The sequence below is a fragment of the Schistocerca nitens genome, chromosome 1 (genome assembly GCF_023898315.1).
Source record: "Schistocerca nitens isolate TAMUIC-IGC-003100 chromosome 1, iqSchNite1.1, whole genome shotgun sequence".
Classification (NCBI taxonomy): Eukaryota; Metazoa; Arthropoda; class Insecta; order Orthoptera; family Acrididae; genus Schistocerca; species Schistocerca nitens.
In genome coordinates this window covers 658,567,707-658,588,823 of record NC_064614.1, presented here as the reverse complement: position 1 = coordinate 658,588,823, position 21,117 = coordinate 658,567,707, and the positions used below count along the sequence as shown (strand labels likewise).

Here is a 21,117-nt window from a genome sequence, read left to right as displayed (position 1 = left end):
GACCCAGTGGTTAGTACGCTAGATTCCCATTCAGGACGATGATGGTTCACATCCCTGTCTGTAGATTTAAGTTTTCTGTGGTTTCTCTAAATTGCTCCTGGCAAATTCCAGGATGTTTCCCCTGAAAAAGGCCAATTTCCTTCCCCATCTTTCAGTATTATGAGCTTGTGCTCTGTTACTAATGATTGTGCTGTCAATGAGATGTTAAACTCTAATCTTTTTTTCATCCACGTAAGATGCGCCACATTCATGTGGAATGCATTATGCACCCTGGTTTCCGGAGACAAAGGAGGAGGAGTCTGCTGATCTTTCTGGATTTTGGGTTACCGAAGTAGACAAGTGATTTTCAGCTTCTCTGTCTCGGTCTGAGACTCAATCTTTTTTCTCATTTTATCTTGATTTTGAATGTACCATCATTTCAATTTAACACTCTGATTACACATTATTTCAGAATGCTATTTGTAGGTGTTGTAATTCTTTGGTGAGTGTTTCCTTGTCTGAAAGTGTTAAAGCTATATGGAACAGAATCCTTAGCACTGAATGAATTTGTTTGTGACAGATGATAATGGCTCAGAGCGTGGAGATGACCAGTTTACATAAGTTTTCTATATTCACTGTGACCCATGGATATGTCCTTTCTTCTCATAATTAGCATGTTGAGGAAAGGTAGCTGTCCCTCTTTTTCAAGTTCCATCATGAATTTTATATTGCAGTGGATTGAGTTTCAGTGTTCCAGGAAATCTTAAAGTTTTTCTACACTACAAAGGTGTCTCCATGTACCAATAGAAAAACATTGGTTTCAACTAGGTGGATCCTAGTGCCTCTGCTTCAAGGTGCTCCATGTATAGGTTCACCATGGCAAGCAATAACAGTGTACCCATTGCCACAGCATGGGTTTGTTATATTTTCTGTCAAACAGGAAATAGTTGACTTCAGAAAGTGCCTAAAAAGTTATGTGAAACAATCATCTAATTTTTTCTGCAATTGTTTCCAAGAAATGAGAAAGTGGAATTCACGTAATGAGGGAGTCTGCATCAAAACTGACTTTAATGTCCTTATTCTAGAGCTGCAATTGACTTAGGTGCTCTATGGAGTCACCGGAGTTGTGAAAGTGATGATCATATTTCCCATATTTCCCTATGTATTTACTGAGAATGCTTTCAGGTATTTTGTTATCTGGTATGTAGGCGCAAGACTTTTATTAACACTGGGCCTCAGAGGAATTTCGTTCTTGTGTACCTTAAAGGGCCATATAGTTGTTGTGACACTACCGCTTGTGTTCTAACACCCTCACTGATGTTACATGTCAAACCTTACGCACTGAGAAGAGTCACTATCTTCCTCATGATTTTATTTGTGGGATTGACATCCACTTGTCTGTATCAAACTTCATTTGAAAGATCAAAAATCTTTGTGTTACAGTCCATGTGTGACACTGAGATCAGAGGGTTGCCCTTGCTGGCAATCAGTGCACACTGAAGCACACCACTAATCAGTTAGGCCAAGAAAACTGGACAGGTCACATTCCTGCTTTGTCTTTTTGTACGTCCTGTCGATCTCAGTTTTTAGACTTCTGTATTATTCTCTTTTAATTGCTTCATTTGCTGCATATGTATATTTTTTCTTTTCATGAATTAGATTCATTATCTCATGCATTATCCAAGGATTTCTACTGGGCTGTACCTTATTGTCTATTTGATCCTCTGCTGCCGTCACTATTTCATCTCTCAAGGGTACCTATATGTCTTCTGGTGAATTCCTTTCTCCTGTTTCAGCCAATCGATGCCTAAGGCACCCATAACAACTCTCAACAACCTCTGATGCTTTCACTTTATCCAGGTGTCCTTTACTTAATTTCCTACCTGTCTGCAGTTCCTTCAGTTTTAATCTGCAGTTAATAACCAGTCATTTATGGCCAGATTACACATCTGCTTCTAGAACTTTTTGCAGTTAAAAATCTGGTTTTGTAATCTATGTCTTACTGTTATATAATTCCACGTCTCTTCCACGTGCACAACCTGCTTTCATGGTTTTTAAACCAAGTATTAGCAATGATTAATTGTGCTGTGGTCAAAATTCTTCCTGGTGTCTTCCCCTCTTTAATTTCTCATCCCCAGTTCGTGTTGTACTATTTTTCCTTCTCAATTTCCTGCTATCAAAGTCCAGACCTCCATGACAATAAAATTTTCATCTCCCTTAACTATTTGAATAATTACTTTTATCTCGTCATACATTCTTTCTGTCTCTTTGTCCTTTTCAAAGTTAGTGTGCATGTAAACTACTATGGTTGGTGTTGGCTTTGTGTCTATTTTGGTTACTATAAGGCGTTCACTAAGCTATACTTACCTCATTAATGGATCAAACATTCCAGGCTGTGAAGCCTACAAATGTTTTGTTTCTCGTGATGACATCTTCCTGGTTACTACCTCCCCAGAGATCTGACTGAACTACTGCTTTACCTCTTAAGTATTTTACCCAGTAGGATGCCATCATCATTAAGCCATACTGTAGAGCCACATGTCCTCAGAAAATATAACAGGTGTAGTGTCCCCTTGCTTCCAGCCCTTTACAGTGCCGACAGAACGACGCCATGTTGGTCAATGTTACAAGACCAGGTATCAGTCAGTCATCCAGACTGGTGCCCTTGCACCTACTGATAAGGCTGCTGTCCCTGTTCAGAAACAACATGTTTGTCTGGTCTCTACAGATACCCCTCCCGTGGGGTTGCACTTACCTGCCACAGCTACCTGTATCGCAGAGGCATACAGGCTACCCTGCCTCAGCTACGTCCATGGTTTGTGGGGTGCACTCTCCTCTGACTCAAATTAACAGTACAAGAGCCCCCATACAAAAGGAACTAAACTTCCAAATGCAGTGCTTAAGCATGACGCCACCCTCACAATACCATTACATAAATCACTATAAGCCAACCAATGTTACCAAAGGCCTCCATTGACTTGTTGTCACATGTATTTGCAAAGGTATTTATTAAAGTTTTCTGTCAACAGTTTTGGAAGTGTTTGCAGAGTAAACAGATGTAACATAGGAAAAGATAACTGTTATGTTGTATAAGGCACTGGAAATGCATGAAGAAATTATTTGAGCTGAAATAAATGATAAGGCTCTTCAGCTGGAATGAGTAAGGAAACTATAAAAGTGTAGAGAGAAACTGAGTAAGACGAAAAATTACTAAGCTTAAGAATACTCACAGTGAAGATATTTCTTTGACTGTAATTTGTAAATGATTCAGCAGCTGTGAAATTGTGTGTGTCACATCTTTATTTATTAAATTACCTCACAAATTTTCCAGCTCTTATCAGTCTAACAATATTTATCTCTATGCACTTACATGTTCCTCAACAACCAAATTAATGTTCAGTTTTTTCTTTTGCTAACAGGTCTCAGTTTCACAATTGTTACTTAAACAGCATGAAAGTGTGTTAAAAACTGCTGATGAAAGTTGGCTGTGGCGAATACAGAGACTGTTGCACCTAAACTTACAACAGATGGAACGAGCTGGTAGCCGTGATTCGCTCGCTGTTGGGTTACGCATAGTAAGTTTATTTTAAAGAATTGTTTCAGTCATTACTGTGCTTGTTAACTCTTTATATGTCTCAGTGTGAACTAGCCATCATTTAAAATTTGTAATTCTCTTTACTAACAATGTGTATGTGATACTTCAGAGCCATTTGTGTTTATTCTTTTAAAATAACTGTCTCATGATTTTCCTTCAAAAAGAGTACTGATGGTATTCTAATGATGTAAAATAAAATTGTGCAACATGGATATATGCTTCGCAGCAATAGCAGTACTAGGTGAAGGCCTGTTACATATATTAAGATTTGCATCTGTATCCATACTATTTATTTTTGTGTGTTTACTAATATTCTCTACCCACATTCCGTTATGTCATCATCTCACTTTTTTCTTATCTGCAGGAATCCAGCAAATAACTTCAATCTACTATTCATTCATTTGGGTCCATTTGTTTGTTGCTCCTATTAATTCCCAACATAATAATATTTTTGCATTTATCACTGAGCAACCCTTAGATTTTGAATGGTTTTCACATTCAAAGTCAATGTCCCAATGCTGTAAGCAAAACTACTAACACATGCTTGATTGTTAACATCCTTTTACAGACCTATTAGGAAACAGTTTTTAAAACTTCTTAGTCCACCAGAATTACTCCTGGTCGTTTTTACTCTTGTGTTTATTTCATTTTGTTGTTGACGCACTTCTTCTTCATCTGCCCAAAATACAAAAACTCAATCTGTTCTATACTATCATTGTTAATTTGTTCTTGTTTCTTTTTGTTTTGCCTTGTTGTCATTGATTTTTTGGCCTGCTTTAACCTTGTATTAATCTCTTCCATGCGTTGTTGATACTTATTTACACTAGAGGCAAACAGTACAGTGTCATCTGCAGAACCAAGGTGCTTTGCATATAGTAACTGGTTAAGTTAAGTTATTCATCTGTATATTGAGCAAGCACAAAAGGAAACAAAAGGAAAAATTCGGAGTAGGAATTAAAATCCATGGAGAGGAAATAAAAACTTTGAGGTTCACCGATGACATTGTAATTCTGTCAGAGACAGCAAAGGACTTGGAAGAGCAGTTGAACGGAATGGATGGTGTCTTGAAGGGAGGATATAAGATGAACACAAACAAAAGCAAAACGAGGATAATGGTATGTAGTTGAATTGAATCAGGTGATGCTGAGTGAGGGAATTAGATTAGGAAATGAGACCCGTATAGTAGTAAATGAGTTTTGCTATTTGGGAGCAAAATAACTGATGATGGTCAAAGTAGATTGGATATAAAATGTAGCCTGGCAATGGTAAGGAAAGAGTTTCTGAAGAAGAGAAATTTCTGAACATCGAGTATAGATTTAAATGTCAGGAAGTCGTTTCTGAAAGTATTTGTATGGAGTGTAGCCATGTATGGAAGTGAAACATGGACGATAAATAGTTTAGACAAGAAGAGAATAGAAGCTTCCGAATTGTGGTGCTACAGAAGAATGCTGAAGATTAGATGGATAGAGCATGTAACTAATGAGGAGGTACTGTATAGAATTGGTGAGAAGAGAAATTTGTGGCACAACTTGACGAGGAGGAGGATTGGTTGGTAGAACATATTCTGAGGCATCAAGGGATCACCAATTTTGTACTGGAGGGCAGCGTGGAGGGTAAATATTGTAGAGGGAGACCAAGAGATTAATACACTACACAGATTCAGAAGGATGTAGGTTGCAGTAGGTACTGGGAGATGAAGAAGCTTGCACAGGATAGAGTAGCATAGAGAGCTGCATCGAACCAGTCTCTGGACTGAAGACCACAACAACAAGAAGTTACGTTTCTTATTGTTTTTCCCATTTTAACACTTTGGTTACCATACCCGAGCATAGCTTTGGCCACAAAGCTGTGTTCAGAAGACCGCACCCAAGTACAGCTTGGGCCGTGATTTTCTCAGTGTGTGTATGTCACCTATTGCTCAAAAACAATTAAATTCATATGAGAACAATATACAGATATCTTGCTATGTGTCCCTTGACAGGTGCTGCCTTCTGTTGCCAATTTCTAGATTATTTCAAAGAAACATTAGCAAGTGTAACAGGTGCTATCACATGCTGAGCCAGTGTGTGATCGTGTTGACATAATGTCATGCACGTTCTCATTAGGTTTTGCAGTTCACTGTAATTCGGCTACAGACACATCACATTTGTTGAGTGAGCAAGAAATTTTGGAAGCTCAAGAGGAAGAAATTGCGCAGTAACTCACCTCACACTTTTTATGGAAAGATAATTATACTTTGTCACCTTTATTTTAAAATTTGTAGTCTGTCAAAGAACTAAGGTAAATATGGAAAATTGGAGCTTGGTACTTTTTTGTGTGGATTACTCTTTAAGATATATCATTTATATATGTGCCAATAATTCTTTAAAAAAAATTGCATGCAGGGCTGGTTTTCTAGGCCCAAAATTCTTCTAAGTGTCTGGTTGTCAAAGTGTTGATGGCAAGATGACTTGCTGTATGGCTGCTGAAATATTTTTTGTTTTGCTGTTTGTACCCCGGTGCTTCTTCTTTCAATTCTCAATTAAGTGTTAGCCTGAGGAAGTCTTAATAGAAGGTGCAACATTGAGGTATGTTTTCTTCCATATATGAAAATAGGAGAAATAAAGAGCAGAGATCTAGCATCATAGGCAACTTAATACGCACAAAAGTACTTTATCAAAGAATGGAAGCAAAAATTAAAAATAGGTTCCTAGTGAATCTGTTTGGTTTTGGGAGACATAGTTGCATTTGAGAAGCAATTACGTCGTTATGACTAATACAAGAGGGCAAATTAAGAAAAACAAAGAAACTTATGGTGCAGTAATATACAGGGTGTACCAAAAGGAATCATCCAATTTGGCACATCTGTATTTCTAAAAGTAATAAAATATACAGTGACTTTTGTTTTTTGATGAATGGGAAACTCAAAAAAAGGTTTTTTTTTCCATACCTTTTCATAGGTGTTAAATATGCCCCCCTTGAGGTGCGTGCCATATGTCAACATGGTAATCAAATTGTTCCCACACTGCAGCGAGCATGTCTTGAGTTACAGCTTCCATAGCTGCTGTTATGGGATGTCTCAGTTCATTAATTGTTGTTGGTAATGGAGGCACATAAACAGAGCCTTTTATAAACCCCCACAAGAAATAATCACATACAGTCAGGTTCGTTGATCTTGGAGGCCAATAATGTAAGGTTGAATCATTTGGTCCAATGCGACCAATCCATCATTCAGTAATCCTTTCCATTAAAAATTCCAGCACTTCCAGATGCCAATGTGGCTGTGCCCCAGCCTGTTGGTAAATGAAGTCGTTTGAATCGGTCTCCAACTGTGAGAAAAGAAAGTTCTAAATCATATTGAGATATGTGCTTCCTGTAACAGTGTTCTCTGCAAAGAAAAATGGACCATACACCTTTTCACGTGAAATAAATTTTGGAGGGTCTCTCTCATGTTGTACAGCTTCATGTGGTTATTCCATACCGCATATTCTCACATTATGATGGTTCACCTTTCTTTAAATGGAATTTTGCCTCGTCAGTAAACACTAAGCATAGAAGAAAACTGTCATCCTACATCTTGCCAAGAACGAAAGTACAGAACTTCATGTGTTCTTGTTTGTCACCCTCACGAAGACCTTTCAGTAGCTGAATTGTGTATGGTTCCATGTGTAAACATTGATGTAACACATGGAGATGGATGTCAGGGCATGTTGAGCCGTCCAGCTGCACAGCAAATGGATTTCTGCGGAGTCCTTATGAAACTATGGTAGACGCATTTGACGTCTGTGACAGACACTTGGGGATGGCCTGGCGATTTGCCTTCATGCAAACAACTTGTTTCTTGGAATTGTTTATGCTGTCATGTAATGCTCTGTGCTGTAGGAGAATCCACATCATACCTAGCACGAAAGTTACACTGAACAGTTATTACTGATCCACACTGTGCAAAGGGTAGAACATAAAATGCTTTCTGTTCTCCCAACACCATTTTTACTAGAACTGAAGTGGGCGCACACTGCTGCTACATAGCAAGAACCGTGTAAGAGAGTTTGCTCTTTCCAACAGTAGGTTGTTCATGCACATGTTTCAAATAACATAATAGTTAAGATTTTTTTTTAATTGGGTGATTATTTTTGATACACCTTGTATTTGTGGAAGACTTCTGGTAATGTGGGATAGAATTTTTTCAATTCTTTGACAGTGATCTTAAACTATAGGGATAGAAGGGCAACATTTTCTGGAATGGTACAAAAGACCAAAATCAGTATAGGTTCTTGGAATAAATAGGTTTGCTCAACATAACTGCTGATATATAATTTTAAATGTTGAAGAGGCAGCGAGAGAAGTAAAGGCATATCAAAATGTGTAAATTAACCAATGGAAAATCCAGACTGGAGTAATGACAATATTATGAAAAGGATAGATTGCTACTCACTGTATAATGGAAATGCTGAGTTATCGACAGACACAACAAAAAGACTGCTCACAAGTTAATCTTTCAGCCAAAAGGTCTTTTTCTACACACACACGCGCACGCACGCACACACACACACACACACACACACACACACACACACACACATTCATGCTTACGCAACTCACGCTGACATGACCACTATCTCTGGCAGCCAAGGCCAGACTGCGAGCAGCAGTGCATGATGGGAGAAGGAATCTGAGCGATGCAGGTGAGGTAGAACCTGCTGCGGGGAGGGAGATGGATAGCAGGGTAGGTGTGGGAGATGGTAAAGTGCTGCTTGTGGGAGTGTACAGGGACTAGATGGGGAGAGGATAGGAGAGCTAGGTGCAGTCAGGAAGTTAGAACAGAGGGTGGGAGAGGGGGAGGTTGAGCGGAAAAGGAGAGAAGTAAAAAGACTGTAGCTGCATTGGTGGAATAGAAGGTTCTGTAGTGCTGGAGGGGGAACTGGGAAGGGAGGGAGCAGTTGGGCGAAGGACAGTGACTAACGAAAGTTGAGGGCAGGAGGGTTACAGGATATAGGGTATATTACAGGGAGAGGTCCCACCTGCACAATTCAAAAAAGTTGGTGTCAGTAGGAAGCATCCAGATGACACAGGTTGTGAAACAGTCTTTGGAATGAAGAATGTTGTGTTGGGCAGCATGCTCATCAACTGAGTGCTCCTGTTTCTTGTCCACAGTTAATCGGTGGCCATTCATGCTGACAGACTGTTGTTGGCTGTCATCCCCACATAGAATGCAGCTCAGTGGTTGCAGCTTAGCTTGTAGATCACATGACTGGTTTCACAGGTAGGCCTGCCTTTGATGGTATGGGTAATACTTGTGACAGGACTGGAGTAGATGGTGGTGGGAGAATGTATGGGATAGATCTCAAATCTAGCTCTACTACAGGGATATGAACCATGAGGCAAGGGGTTGGGTGCAGGGGTTGAGTTGGGATGGAGGAGGATACTGTGTAGGTTCAATGGGTAGTGGAATACCACTGTGGGCCACTAGTGACGTTGGGAAAGGTAGTTTTCAATAGTGACAGGGCTTCTTGTACACAGGCATCCCTAATGCCCATGGCCTTGCCCCTATTAAACACTACGTTTCCCAATGCACGATTGACTCCAAACCTATAACATCCTTCTTGGTCACCATGACCAACTGTATGCTCACTCTCCTTTGAAGATATCACCTACAGACAAATCTGGGGTACACAATGCGCACCCACATATCACCATCCTATGCCAACCTATTTGTGTACCGAGCGAGGTGGCACAGTGGTTAGCACACTGGACTCACATTCGGGAGGATGACGGTTCAATCCCACATCTGGCCATCCTGATTTAGGTTTTCTGTGATTTCCCTAAATCGCTCCAGGCAAATGCCAGGATGGTTCCTTTGAAAGGGCATGGCCGACTTCCTTCCCTGTCCTTCCCTAACCCAATGAGACCAATGACCTCACTGTTTGGTCTCTTCCCCCCAAACAACCCAACCCAACCTATTTGTGGAACATCTAGATGAATTTTTCGTAACCATACAGAATCCCAAAGCTCTCACCTGGTCCAGATTCACTGATGACATCTTCATGATCTGGGTAGAGGGTGAGGACACCCCATCTACACTCCTCTAGAACCTCAACACCTTCTTCCCCATTCACTTCACCAGGTTCTCCTCAACCCAACAATGAACCTTCCTTGTTGATCTCCACCTCAGAGATGGCTACATGAGTACCTCCATCCATATCATCCTACCAACCAACAATAATACCTCCTGTTCAACAGCTGCCACCCATTCCATACCAAGAAATCCTTTACATACAGCCTACTCACATGTGGCTGTCACATCTGTAGTGACGAGTATTCCCTCTCAAAATATACCAAGGGCTCAAGAGAGCCTTCACAGACCATAGTCACCCTCTCAGTCTTGTACAGAAACAGATCTCCATGCCTTACTTCTCCCCACCACCTCGAAAAGTCCGACCGTCCAGCTGCAGAGAGCATTCAGCTCATGACTCCGTACCACCTAGGACAGGAGCAATTGAATCACATTCTCCACCAGGGTTTTGAATACCTCTTGTCGTGCCGTGAAATGAGGAATGTCCTTCTCACCTCTCCCAAAGTGGTATTCTGCTGCTCACCGAACCCGCACAATATCCTTGTCCATCCCTACTCAACCTCTGCTCTCAACCTCTTCCTTGTGGCTCTTATCCCTGCAATAGGCCTACCTGCAAGACATGTCCCATACGTCCTCCCACCACAACCTACTCCAGTCCTGTCATAAGCATTACTTATCTCATTAAAGCTGATCTATAAGCTAAGCTGCAACCGCTGTGCTGCATTCTATGTGGGAATGACAACCAGCAGGTTGTGTGTCGGCATGAATGGCCACCCATAAACTGTGACCAAGGAACAGGTGGACCACCAGTTGCTGAGCATGCTGCCCAGCGCAATGTTCTTAATTTCAATGACTGTTTCACAGCCTGTGCCATCTTCATTCTTTCTACCAACAGCACCTTTTCGGCATTGGCCAGACAGGAACTCTCCTGCAGTATATCCTAAGTCCTGTGACCCTCCTAGCCTCAACTTCTGTTGGTCATGTCTTTTGTCCACATATTGCCTTCCTGGTTCCCACTCCAGCACTACATAGCCTTCTATTCCACCAACACAGCCATAGTCTCTTGACTTCTCTCCTCCTCCTCCTCCTCCTCCTCTTCTTCCTCTTCCTCTTCCCTTGCCCTCTGTCTAACCTCCTGACTGTACCTAGCTGCCCTACCCTCTCCCGACCCCATCCCTCTATGCTCCCACAAGCCACACTTTACCACCTCCCACCTCTACACTGTTATCCGTCCCCCTTCCTCGCACCACCGCCTCCTTACCCCCATTGTCCAGATTGCCTCTCCCATCATGCGCTGCTTCTTGCAGTCTGGCCTCAGCTGTCGGAGACAGTGGTCATGTGAGTGTGAGATGCATTTATGTGAATGTGATTGTGTATGTTGTCTAGCGCAGAAGGAGGCCTTGTGGCCAAAAACATAATTTGTGAGCAGTCTTTTTGTTGTGCCTGTCTGCAACTCAGCATTTCCACCATACTGTGAATAGCAATCTGTCCTTTTCATAATATTGCTTAATGCAGAAATTGTTTGTCACGAATAGGAAGTCAAAATGATATATCTGCTCCACAGCCAATGAAGCCTGCAGGAGTTTATGGATCTAGATTGCTGTTAGAAGGCACAGTCTTATTAAAGAATTGCGTTCGCAGTGTGAGCACACCACTCAGTTCACTATGTGAATACACTGGCCCGTGGTGTTCCTTGCGGCTGGTAAAGATACGCACATCCAGCAGATAGTCAGTTCTCTATTCATGTCTGACGTTGTTATTCACTGTCATTACTGCACTATGGACTACTGAATAACTACCTTATTTGGCCATTGGGCTTTGCCTCTGGTTGTCATTCGGGTTGTCCCTCTCTTTGCTCTTGGATTCTTGACACCATTGTGGTGGAGGTTTCTGCTTTGCATTTCATTATTTACACAGATTGTTGTGATCTTGTCCATGTCTGTTTTCTGTCCACCGTCAGTCAGCTGTGTTAGCTCAGCTGTTCTCTTCTACAGGCAGCCCTTTTGCCCTGTGGCCTCAGGTGTTTCTCATGGGCTCTGGCATTTGTGTTGATATCAGGTTACTCGAGCATATACATTGACAGCAAGAAAAAAAGGAAGCCATTCAGTAGCACTGATGCTAAATTGGTTTTTCTGCTGGAGCAACAGCAGCAGCTATTGCATAGCAGCAGCTATTGCATAGCAGCAGCTTCAGTTCACTTGTTACAAAAGTGATTTCGGCTTCAGATGGAGAAACCCGACGTGCACGAGCCTACATTGCTCCATGCTTTAGTGCCCCATGCAGTCGATGCCCCCATTCGTCGTCCTTCGTTTTCATCTTTCAGTAAAGAGGGCTGAGACACGTCTGCATTGACTGAAGCAACAATTCACTGCATTTCAAGTAGATTTATTGCAGTGATTGATATTTCTGTCTTTGGCATAGCTGAACACTTTTTTCTGCTCCACAAAATGGCGCCTCTGTCTGACCCATCATGTTCTGCTTCCAGGAGTTCCGCACTTTGTTGAGTAATTATTATTCACAGAAATATTTTGTGATTGCCTACAGCCTCAAGTTTCACCAATGCCATAAACAGTCTTGGAGAAGCATACCATTCCTGGATGTCTGACTTGCGAGGTGCAAGGTCTCGGCCACAAATGCGATTTCACTTGTGCCAATCAAGGCTGGAAGACCATGTGTACATGCTCCTTCATTTATGATGTGGTGGTTCAGCTCACTCCTGATCCTGAGATCCACACAGCAGCATTGAAATTGGGTAACTCATTGTTGGAGGACATATTGCGCATTGCACACTTGTTCAAGACTGAGCAGACTGCTAACGAACGACTTGTGGTGAGGCCACAAGTTGGAGCAGTTATCCCACCACCATATGTGTCACCCCCATGTCGCATGTGTAGGGTGAATCCCCGGTTGCAGTGACGTTGCGATTCATCTTCGTCAGACATCTCTGTGGTGACAGAGCCTCCGGTTGCCTCTTGTCAGTGGTCATGGACAACACTCCCTACATGCACTCAATGTTTTTCTGCTTACTCCCAAGCAGGCTTTCCAAATAGCTTGTGGTCCTGCCTGTGCTGTGGCAAAGAGAGGCATCTCCACTCAGTGTGTTGAAACCATGCAACACACTCCTTTCCTCCCCACGAGTGATTCAGGGCTCCGTACGTGGAGAAATTGTTTCTTATTATACACGTTTCTCACCAGGACTTATGTTTCAGGTGGACGCAGAAGCCACTGTTTCTTTGAACAATCAGGTGGTGTTCACACTACTGGGCTCAACAGAGTGGTTCGTGCTCTTGCTGCATTTTGTGACCTATGGGGACAGTTCTATTCCTCTTTACGGGCAGTTCAAAGTTATTGCAGCCTGCAAAAGTGTTACATACTCATAAAATTATTTGTGGTTGAACACCCATCTGCTATCAACATTTCTGGCCTCGGTGCATTTAGATCATTTGGGCTTTCTATTCCTGATAATGAAGTCAGGGTTGTATCAGACATAGTTCCTTTCCAGGAACTAAACAGTCTCTGCACTGCATTTGCATCTCTGTTTCAGCCATATTTAAGGTGTGCTTCACACTTTCAGACACATATCACTCTTCAGCTTGATGCCATGCCTCATTTTTACATCAGGCCAACTTTGGTTACAGTATATGCTGATGTGAAGCAGGAGCGAGGTCATCTCCAGGTTGCTGGGGTTATTGAGCTGGTGAAGTCTAGTGCATGGGCCACACCCCATCTTCATCATAAAGCCCAATAGTTCCTTCAGATTGTGTAGATTTCAAGTCTGTAATCACTGCTTAATTGCAGGTGAAAACTTATCTTATCCCCAGCCAGAAAACTATCTTGCCAGACTTGGAGGGGAATACTACTCAAAGATCGACTTCACCTATGGTTACCTCCAGCTACCCTTAGATGATAAATTGCAGAACATCACTCATTAATATGCCTTTTGATTTGTATAAGTATAAGCAGCTCCCATTTGACATTGCCTTTGCCCCCCTCCCTCCTCCCCCCCCCCCCAATTTTCTAAAGGTTTCCTAAACAGCTGACACAGCGTGTTCCTGTTTGCATGAATTACTTGGTTGATCTCCCTCCCACCAAGCATTTACAAAAATCTCTGTATCCTTTTAACGACCCTGCAGGACACAGACCTGCACTGACATTTAGAGAAGTGCCAGTTTTTTCGGCCAGAAGTGGAATATTTGGGACACTGGCTCACTGAAGACCATTTGGTGGAATGTCTCCGTGATATACTCCTTACCTTACCTGACAGACTTACCAGAATTAGATGGGTTTTTGGGCAACCCCCCCCCCCCCCCCCAGCCGACATTGCACAATCCCTCATTCAGTTGCATAAAATGGGTGCGTCCTACAACTGGATCCTCACCTAGGACTGAACTTTTACCCAGTTGAAAACCATGTTGAACTCCTTCCCATGACTCTCACCAATCTCTCCTGGTTGTCCATTGTTTGAAGCATCTGTCAACATCTGCATATGGCATTTGTTCAATCTTGGCACACAGGCATGGGGTGACCCCGAACAGCCAATAGCACACTCATCAAAGACATTTTCGCTGGCATGGTGGAACTATTCGCAGACCATAAAGGAGGCATTGGTGACAGTATTTGTCATTGAAAAGTTTCATGTCTATCTATTTGGGACATAGTTCTCCCCAATTACCTACCACAATCCATTGGTTGGATTATTCAGGCCACACTACAGTCTCCCAGAGCGAACAGTCCAATGCCTCCAGAGCTGGGCATTGTCCATGAGTGCATACAGTTATACCATCCAGTGCAAACCCACGGCTCAGCAGTTCAATTCAGACATGTTGTACATCTACCTGCTGACCTGAATCCTGATTTCAGTCAACAGGAGGTGCTCTGCTTTCACACTGATACTGAGTGGCAAAGTATGTTGGACTGTTTCCCCATTATGGCTATTCATGTCTTTGCTGTCAGGTGTCAGTACCCTACCTTGCAGGAGGTCCTATGTGACTCATGGCTGGCCCAGTTACCTACCCCGCTGGTTGGCGAATGAGTTCAGCTCCTGAACACCATTTGCCTTCAAAGATTTCTTCAGGGCGAATGACATAAAACATATTTGCAGCCCTCTGTTTCGTCTTTCCTCAAATGGTGAAGTGGAAGTTTGGTCCTTAAAGCAGCACATGAAAAAAGTTGTTGAAATCTCTGCCATCAAGTCAGGTCTCACCCTGTTTCTGAGCACTTATCAAACCATGACAATTAATTATCATAGCTCCATTGAGCTCCTCCACATGGGGCAATTGCGAACCCTATTTCTCCACCTGATGCTGTCTCCTCCAGAGCCCCACCCCTGACCCTCCCAGCATTAAACACGTGGCACAGCTGTGTGGGCCCGATCCTATTGGAGTACTGAGGCTTGAACACTGGTGACAGTTGTGAATATGCATGGGCAGTGGGTTACATTGGTCCAAACACAGAAGGGGCTTGAGTGCCGCCATAACGAACTCTGGCTTTGAGTGCAGATGCTGCATCTGCTGTCAGTTCCCTGCTGCCTTCCAGTCACAATGTGGCTCCATGGGTCATTGCTTTCTGTAGCAACCTACAACTCCGCCCTGTCAGACTTTTGATCCCTTCTGCATACATATGGATTGGTGGAACTCCTTGGTATGCCCTTTGCAGCAATGTTGTGTTGAATGCTGCCAGACACACTCCCTTGGTACAGCTGGTGGTCGAAGGGACAGGATCTTCACTTGTGCCTCCATTCCACATTCCACTGCACTGTCCGGTATGTTTTCATCCATATGCACCAGTTTCAGGAGGAAGGTTCAGGTAGTGGAAGTTGAACGCCCACTGTAGGTAATGGACCTAGATGGCCATTATAGGATACAGCATTGCACTGGAGTGTGAGTGTGCCATTCTTCTCACTACATTAGTATTGGCCAATAGTATTCCTGTTAGCCAATATAAATACAGCTGCCCAGTGAACAGTCAGTCAGTTCTGTACTCATGTGCAGTATTGTCAGTTGCTATCATCACTGTACTATGGAACTACTGGGTAACAACCTCCTTTGGCACTTGGTATTTGTGTCTGGTCACAATTAGGATTGTCTCTTTCTTTGCTCTTGGCCTCTTTCTTTGCTCTTGGCCTGTTGGCATCTATTTTGCCTTCAGTGTTTATGTAGGTTGCTTAGGTCTTGTGTGTGTGTGTGTGTGTGTGTGTGTGTGTGTGTGTGTGTGTGTGTGTGTGCGCGCGCGCGCGCTCTCTCTGTCAGTCAGCCTTGTTTAGCTCAGCTTCCACTTGCTGTCATGTTCTCTTCCGCAAGCTGCCCTTCCGCCTTGCTGTTTAAGTTGTTTCTTTCTTGGATTCTGATGTGTGTGATGTTGTCCAACTACTTGATCATATAGCAATATGGTTGACTGATTACATTGTAGTGGTCCCCATAAGTGAAAGGAAGTGCTTAGTAATCCAGAACATGTGCTAGCCGCAAGCTGTAATATGGACATAAACAAAAAGAAAACTAATTGTGTGCACTGGTGGCATATGCCACATGGCTACTTCCCCCCCCCCCCTTTCTTTTTAAAGTGAAAAAATGGTGGTAGCTGCTAACATTCAAAAATATAAACCTTGAGACCATAAACAGATTCATCAGATGCTATATTTAGAGCACAGCTTCATATGAATGAAGCCCAGGTCTATGTGAAATGAGCTACCACTGAAAACTTATTGAAGGTATGGTGGAAGGAAAGAACTACTGAGGGAAGCCCAGATATGAGTGTATAATGCAAATTGTTGGCAATGTAGAGTACCAGTTTTACACCATTAGTTTACAGGTGACTGGATCTGTGAACAGTGTCAGACTAACCTTAGAATTGATGGTCAAAAAAACTAAAGCAAATTGAATCAGTGCCTTGTTTTGCAAGTGTTAGTGGTGATTTAGTTATCATTGCGTCAAAAACTTTCTCAGAATTTATGTTTCTCATACAAAACAGTAATTCATATGTTTGCTTCATCTCATACTTTCATCCATGATTTCCAAGTGGTCCATTGTGCAATATCCATTCGTTTCATGATAATTTTAGTGAATGTCATGTATATTGTAGAAAGGAAATTGTCTTACTTGTCTTCTTTTTTCGGGAGGATGATATTTTCAACATTGTTCCATTCTTGAGGAATTACTGTCCTCTGCAGCCACTCTGTAATTAATTTTGCAAACTGTCTAAACACTACATATTCACTGGTTTCACTGAAACATATACATGTATTGAAAATGACACATGAAATAGGTTGGTTGAAATATAACAGCCATTGTGCCATTTAATCAGCTGGAACTGTGTAGAGTCATCCGAAAGCTAGCAACATTTTCAGTCTTGCTTATGTGCGTCTCGAGAACTCGGCAACTAGATTATTTGCTTACAGTTACCCTTGAAATTATTTTTAATTTTCAGATGTATATGCATAAACTAAGTTTTGAAGAATTAGTGTGCTGTACACAGGTGATTGATCTGTTGCTAGTTATTTCTTGTTGTGTTTAGCATTTATTACTTTTTTTCTTCATTTCTTGTGGCTTGAATGTCAGCTAATGTGCACACTACTAATCTGTATCAACTTCCAGCAACTGCAGTTCAGTCTGCTGTTCATTACATTCATAATACAGAAATACATATGTACGTATAGCATTCAAAGTGGGCTAGCATCATATTCCATCCATTTCAACAATGAAAATCCAAGTGGAGAATATATCAATGCTACTAATTCGCATGTAAACGTGAAAGCAGGCCCATGAATACACTATTTTTTTCAATTTTTTTTTCCAACTCTGTTAACCGACAGGATAGTTTCATGGAATTAAAATAATAAAAAATGTTCTTTAACTATCACAGGGGCTTCTTATTGCTACACTTAAGGTAAGTAATAAGATGGTAGAAAGCAGAAAAATTTTTTGGGTCCATAATTACAATAAGTGCTTATAATGATGGAGGCCAGAATGCAGATATTTCTGAGCATAGCCTATAACAACAACAACAACAACTACTACTACTACTACTACTACTACTACTACTACTACAGCAACATAACTAAATTTTGAGTGGATGCAGGCAGCTTTGATGTCCTCCAAAAATGTGGCCAATGGGTTTGGCTTACTGCAGGATGGCAGAATCAATCACAAGTAAATTCTGTGGGGTATCAAGTATGGGTGGGCTAGAGCAGAAAATCAATTGTATCTCTTCCACCTGTCAAGTGCACTAGAAACTTCTGATTGAGATAAACTGGAGGGAGAGTTTGCCTGCTTATTCTTGTTTCCATAGAGATGGTCAAAATGTCTAAAGCATGACCAGATAAAGTATCTAGTAAGATTGTTTTCAGAAAAGTGGGATCTAGCAAGTCCCCCATTGTTTCAATCCATACCAACAGTGATCACTGTACACTGACAGCCTCTCACACTAATCTATTGTTTTCTTCAAGCCATTATGTGCAGTTCAGTCTTCAGCCTTCCATTAAGCTTGTGTTGTACTTCTCTTGACCAGACCTCATCTCTCACAAATTGAAGATAATTTTGCACCCTGTTTTGAAAAGATGTTTATTATAATTTGAGAATATACACTTTTCATTTACTTTTCACAGAAGTGGAATCACTTCTAGCATTATGTTGTCTCTGTTCATGCTGAAAATTCAAAACTTTCTAAAATGAATCTTTCACTCTGCAGCAGACTGTGTATTGGTATGAAACTTTCTGAGAGATTAAAGATAGTTGCTGAATCAGGATTAGAACTTGGAACTTTGCCTTTTGGGAAAAGTGCCCTTTACCAACTAAGCTATCCAGCTGAATCAGGATTAGAACTTGGAACTTTGCATTTTGGGAAAAGTGCCCTTTACCAACTAAGCAATGCCAGATTTGAATTGCCATGTAAACAATATCTTCACCTCCCACAGAGTCCGTTGTAATTACACCACATGATGTTGATCAGTGACACAAATCATGCAAGCACCATACTACACACAGGTGTTAAATTATTTCAGTCCACCTTTTTCATTATGTAGCATATTAATACAAGTATATGTTTCATAGAAACAACTCTGAATACACTATGTGATCAAAAGTATCTGGACACCTTCAAAAATGTAGGTGCATTGTGCTGCCACCTACTGTCAGGTACTCCATATCAGTGACCTCATTAGTCATTAGACATCATGAGAGAGCAGAATGGTTGCTCTGTGGAACTCACAGTCTTCGAACTTGGTCAGGTTTAGCGGATGTCACTTGTGTCATACATCTGTACGCCACATTTACATACTCCTAAACATCCCTAAGTCCACTGTTTCTGATGTGATAGTGAAGTGGAAGAGTGAAGGGACATGTACAGCACAAAAGTGTACAGGCCGACCTCATCTGTTGACTCACAGAGACCGCCGATAGTTGAAGAGGGTCGTAATGTGTAATAGGCATACATCTATCCAGACCATCACAGAGGAATTCCAAACTGCATCAGGATCCACTGAAAGTACTATGACACTTAGGTGGGAGGTTAGAGAACTTGGATTTCATGGTTGTGGAACTGCTCATAAACCACTGCATCACACTGGTAAATACCAAGTGATGCCTCACTTGGTGTAAGGAGCGTAAATATTGGACGATTGAACAGTGGAAAAACCTGGTGAGGAGTGACGAATCATGATACACAATGTGGCAATCTGATGTAAGGGTGTGAGTATGGCGAATGCCCGGTGAAAGTCATCTGCCAGCGTATGTAGTGCCAATAGTAAAATAAGGAGGCGTTGGTGTTATGGTGTGGTCATGTTTTTCATGGAAAGGGCTTGCACCCCTTGTTGTTTTGCGTGCCACTATCACAGCACAGGCCAACACTGTATTGAATTCCAACATTACTGATGGAGGGCGCCACGAACTTGTAAGCCATTTTCAGCCAGGTGTGCGGATACTTTTGATCAAAGTAAGATGAAAAATGAGTAATATCTGATTGACTTGACTCATTTTGAAACTGTAGCATCATTTCTTGCAACTGAACTTTGTTTTAGGGCAAATTCAAATTGCTGAAGAGAAATTAAAAGAAAATTACATGTTATTGGATTATAAGTTTCTCTGATTTTGTTTTCAGCAGCTGACACTTAGTTTTCTCTGTGGTCATGTACCTCTCGGTACGTTTATCTATAGATGAAAGTAATGCACAGCTAAATAATTACCTTTTGCTGGTCCTGGTAAATATTTCAAAGAGCTAAATATGTCTTAACATGACTACATAGAACCATTTGTACACTCGTTAAATAATTGCCAAGAAAGTATTCATTTTCATTTGTCACAGAACTAGAAGTTGAACCTGGATTTTTCATGAGCATTTGACAAATCTTTAGACCTTTTTCCCAACCTATTTTCTGTAACCACTTGACCTGCCACGGAAGTAACATAACTGAGATTGAAACCTGGACTTCTGACTTTTAGTCTTGCTGCTGGCAGAAATTTTAAGGAGCAGTTTCAGATACTTATTGGCATGGATTGTATATAAAGTATTCATTAATTGCTTTTACCAGACACTTGATCATTCAGATTCTGCAGCACAGGAGAGTGCATTTGGATGTCAGTGCGCTTGTGCGTATGAGTGTGCGTACTTCACTAGAAAAAGAGCAAGTTTGGGAAAGCTAGTGTGAATAATGTTTTTGTTGTGTTTCTATGCTCCACACATTCCAATATAGGTGAGCAGTTGCCTTTCTCTTATTTTACGTATTGTTCCATCCAGGAATTTCAATTATTGTTGTTCATTCCTAGTTCTAATTTTTTCTGAGTTTGCCTGATGCAATTCTACGTGTTGGGTATGCATTGAGCAGCATTGTGTTGTTCATTAATTCCAATGTTGAACAGAAATGGACCACGGACTGAAGCTTGTGACACACCATTCCTTCTCTGTAGAGCATCTGTTTTTAAGTGAGACAAACTGACTCCTATTTCTTAAACAGGTCTTGATTATAGCTAAAAGATGTGGCGTATATGTCATAAAATTTCAGTTTTGCAAGTAGCTCATTAAAGGGTATATAGTCAAAGGCTTTACTGAAATCACAAAGTGCAGTTTGTGGTACAATTGCCTTTGTTTTACTTACATCGAGGAAACAGGTACTGTCCTCTTCTTGTGCCTTTACCACGAATTGTATGTTGTTCTGTTTGTCATGAGAGTCAAGAGTTACCATTACGAATGAGAATTCCTTATTATTTTTAACCTGTTACCACTATATTCTGTTTACAGTTATTAATATTTAGTAAGCTGAAGTTTAACATCTGTTGTCTTTCCTTAGTTTATTGCTCAGCCACTCAGATGATGTGCATTTTGTTTCGTTGTTACTTCCCATTCAGGATTCATCTCTGAATTGTCTCAAGAAATTTGAAATTCTCCAAGGAACACTCAGACACACAAGACACTAGAGTGGCCAACACGAAAGTAGAGTCCTCAAGGTCACTGCCGCTGCCTGCTGCCAGCAGGGGCTGTGGGCTGTGATTCGCCTGCCTCTCGG

At 41.5% G+C, this 21,117-nt stretch overlaps 1 protein-coding gene across 2 annotated transcripts in view; it reads left to right on the top strand.

Annotated features, from left to right (window-relative positions):
- The window catches only part of LOC126258964 (ubiquitin-protein ligase E3C), a 199,980-nt gene that overhangs the window by 23,208 nt on the left and 155,655 nt on the right, over positions 1 to 21,117 (top strand). For both annotated transcript variants that reach the window (XM_049955684.1, XM_049955683.1), the window contains exon 4: positions 3,399 to 3,554. In XM_049955684.1, coding sequence (XP_049811641.1) covers positions 3,399 to 3,554 — 156 coding nt within the window. The remainder of the gene's footprint in view (positions 1 to 3,398; positions 3,555 to 21,117) is intronic.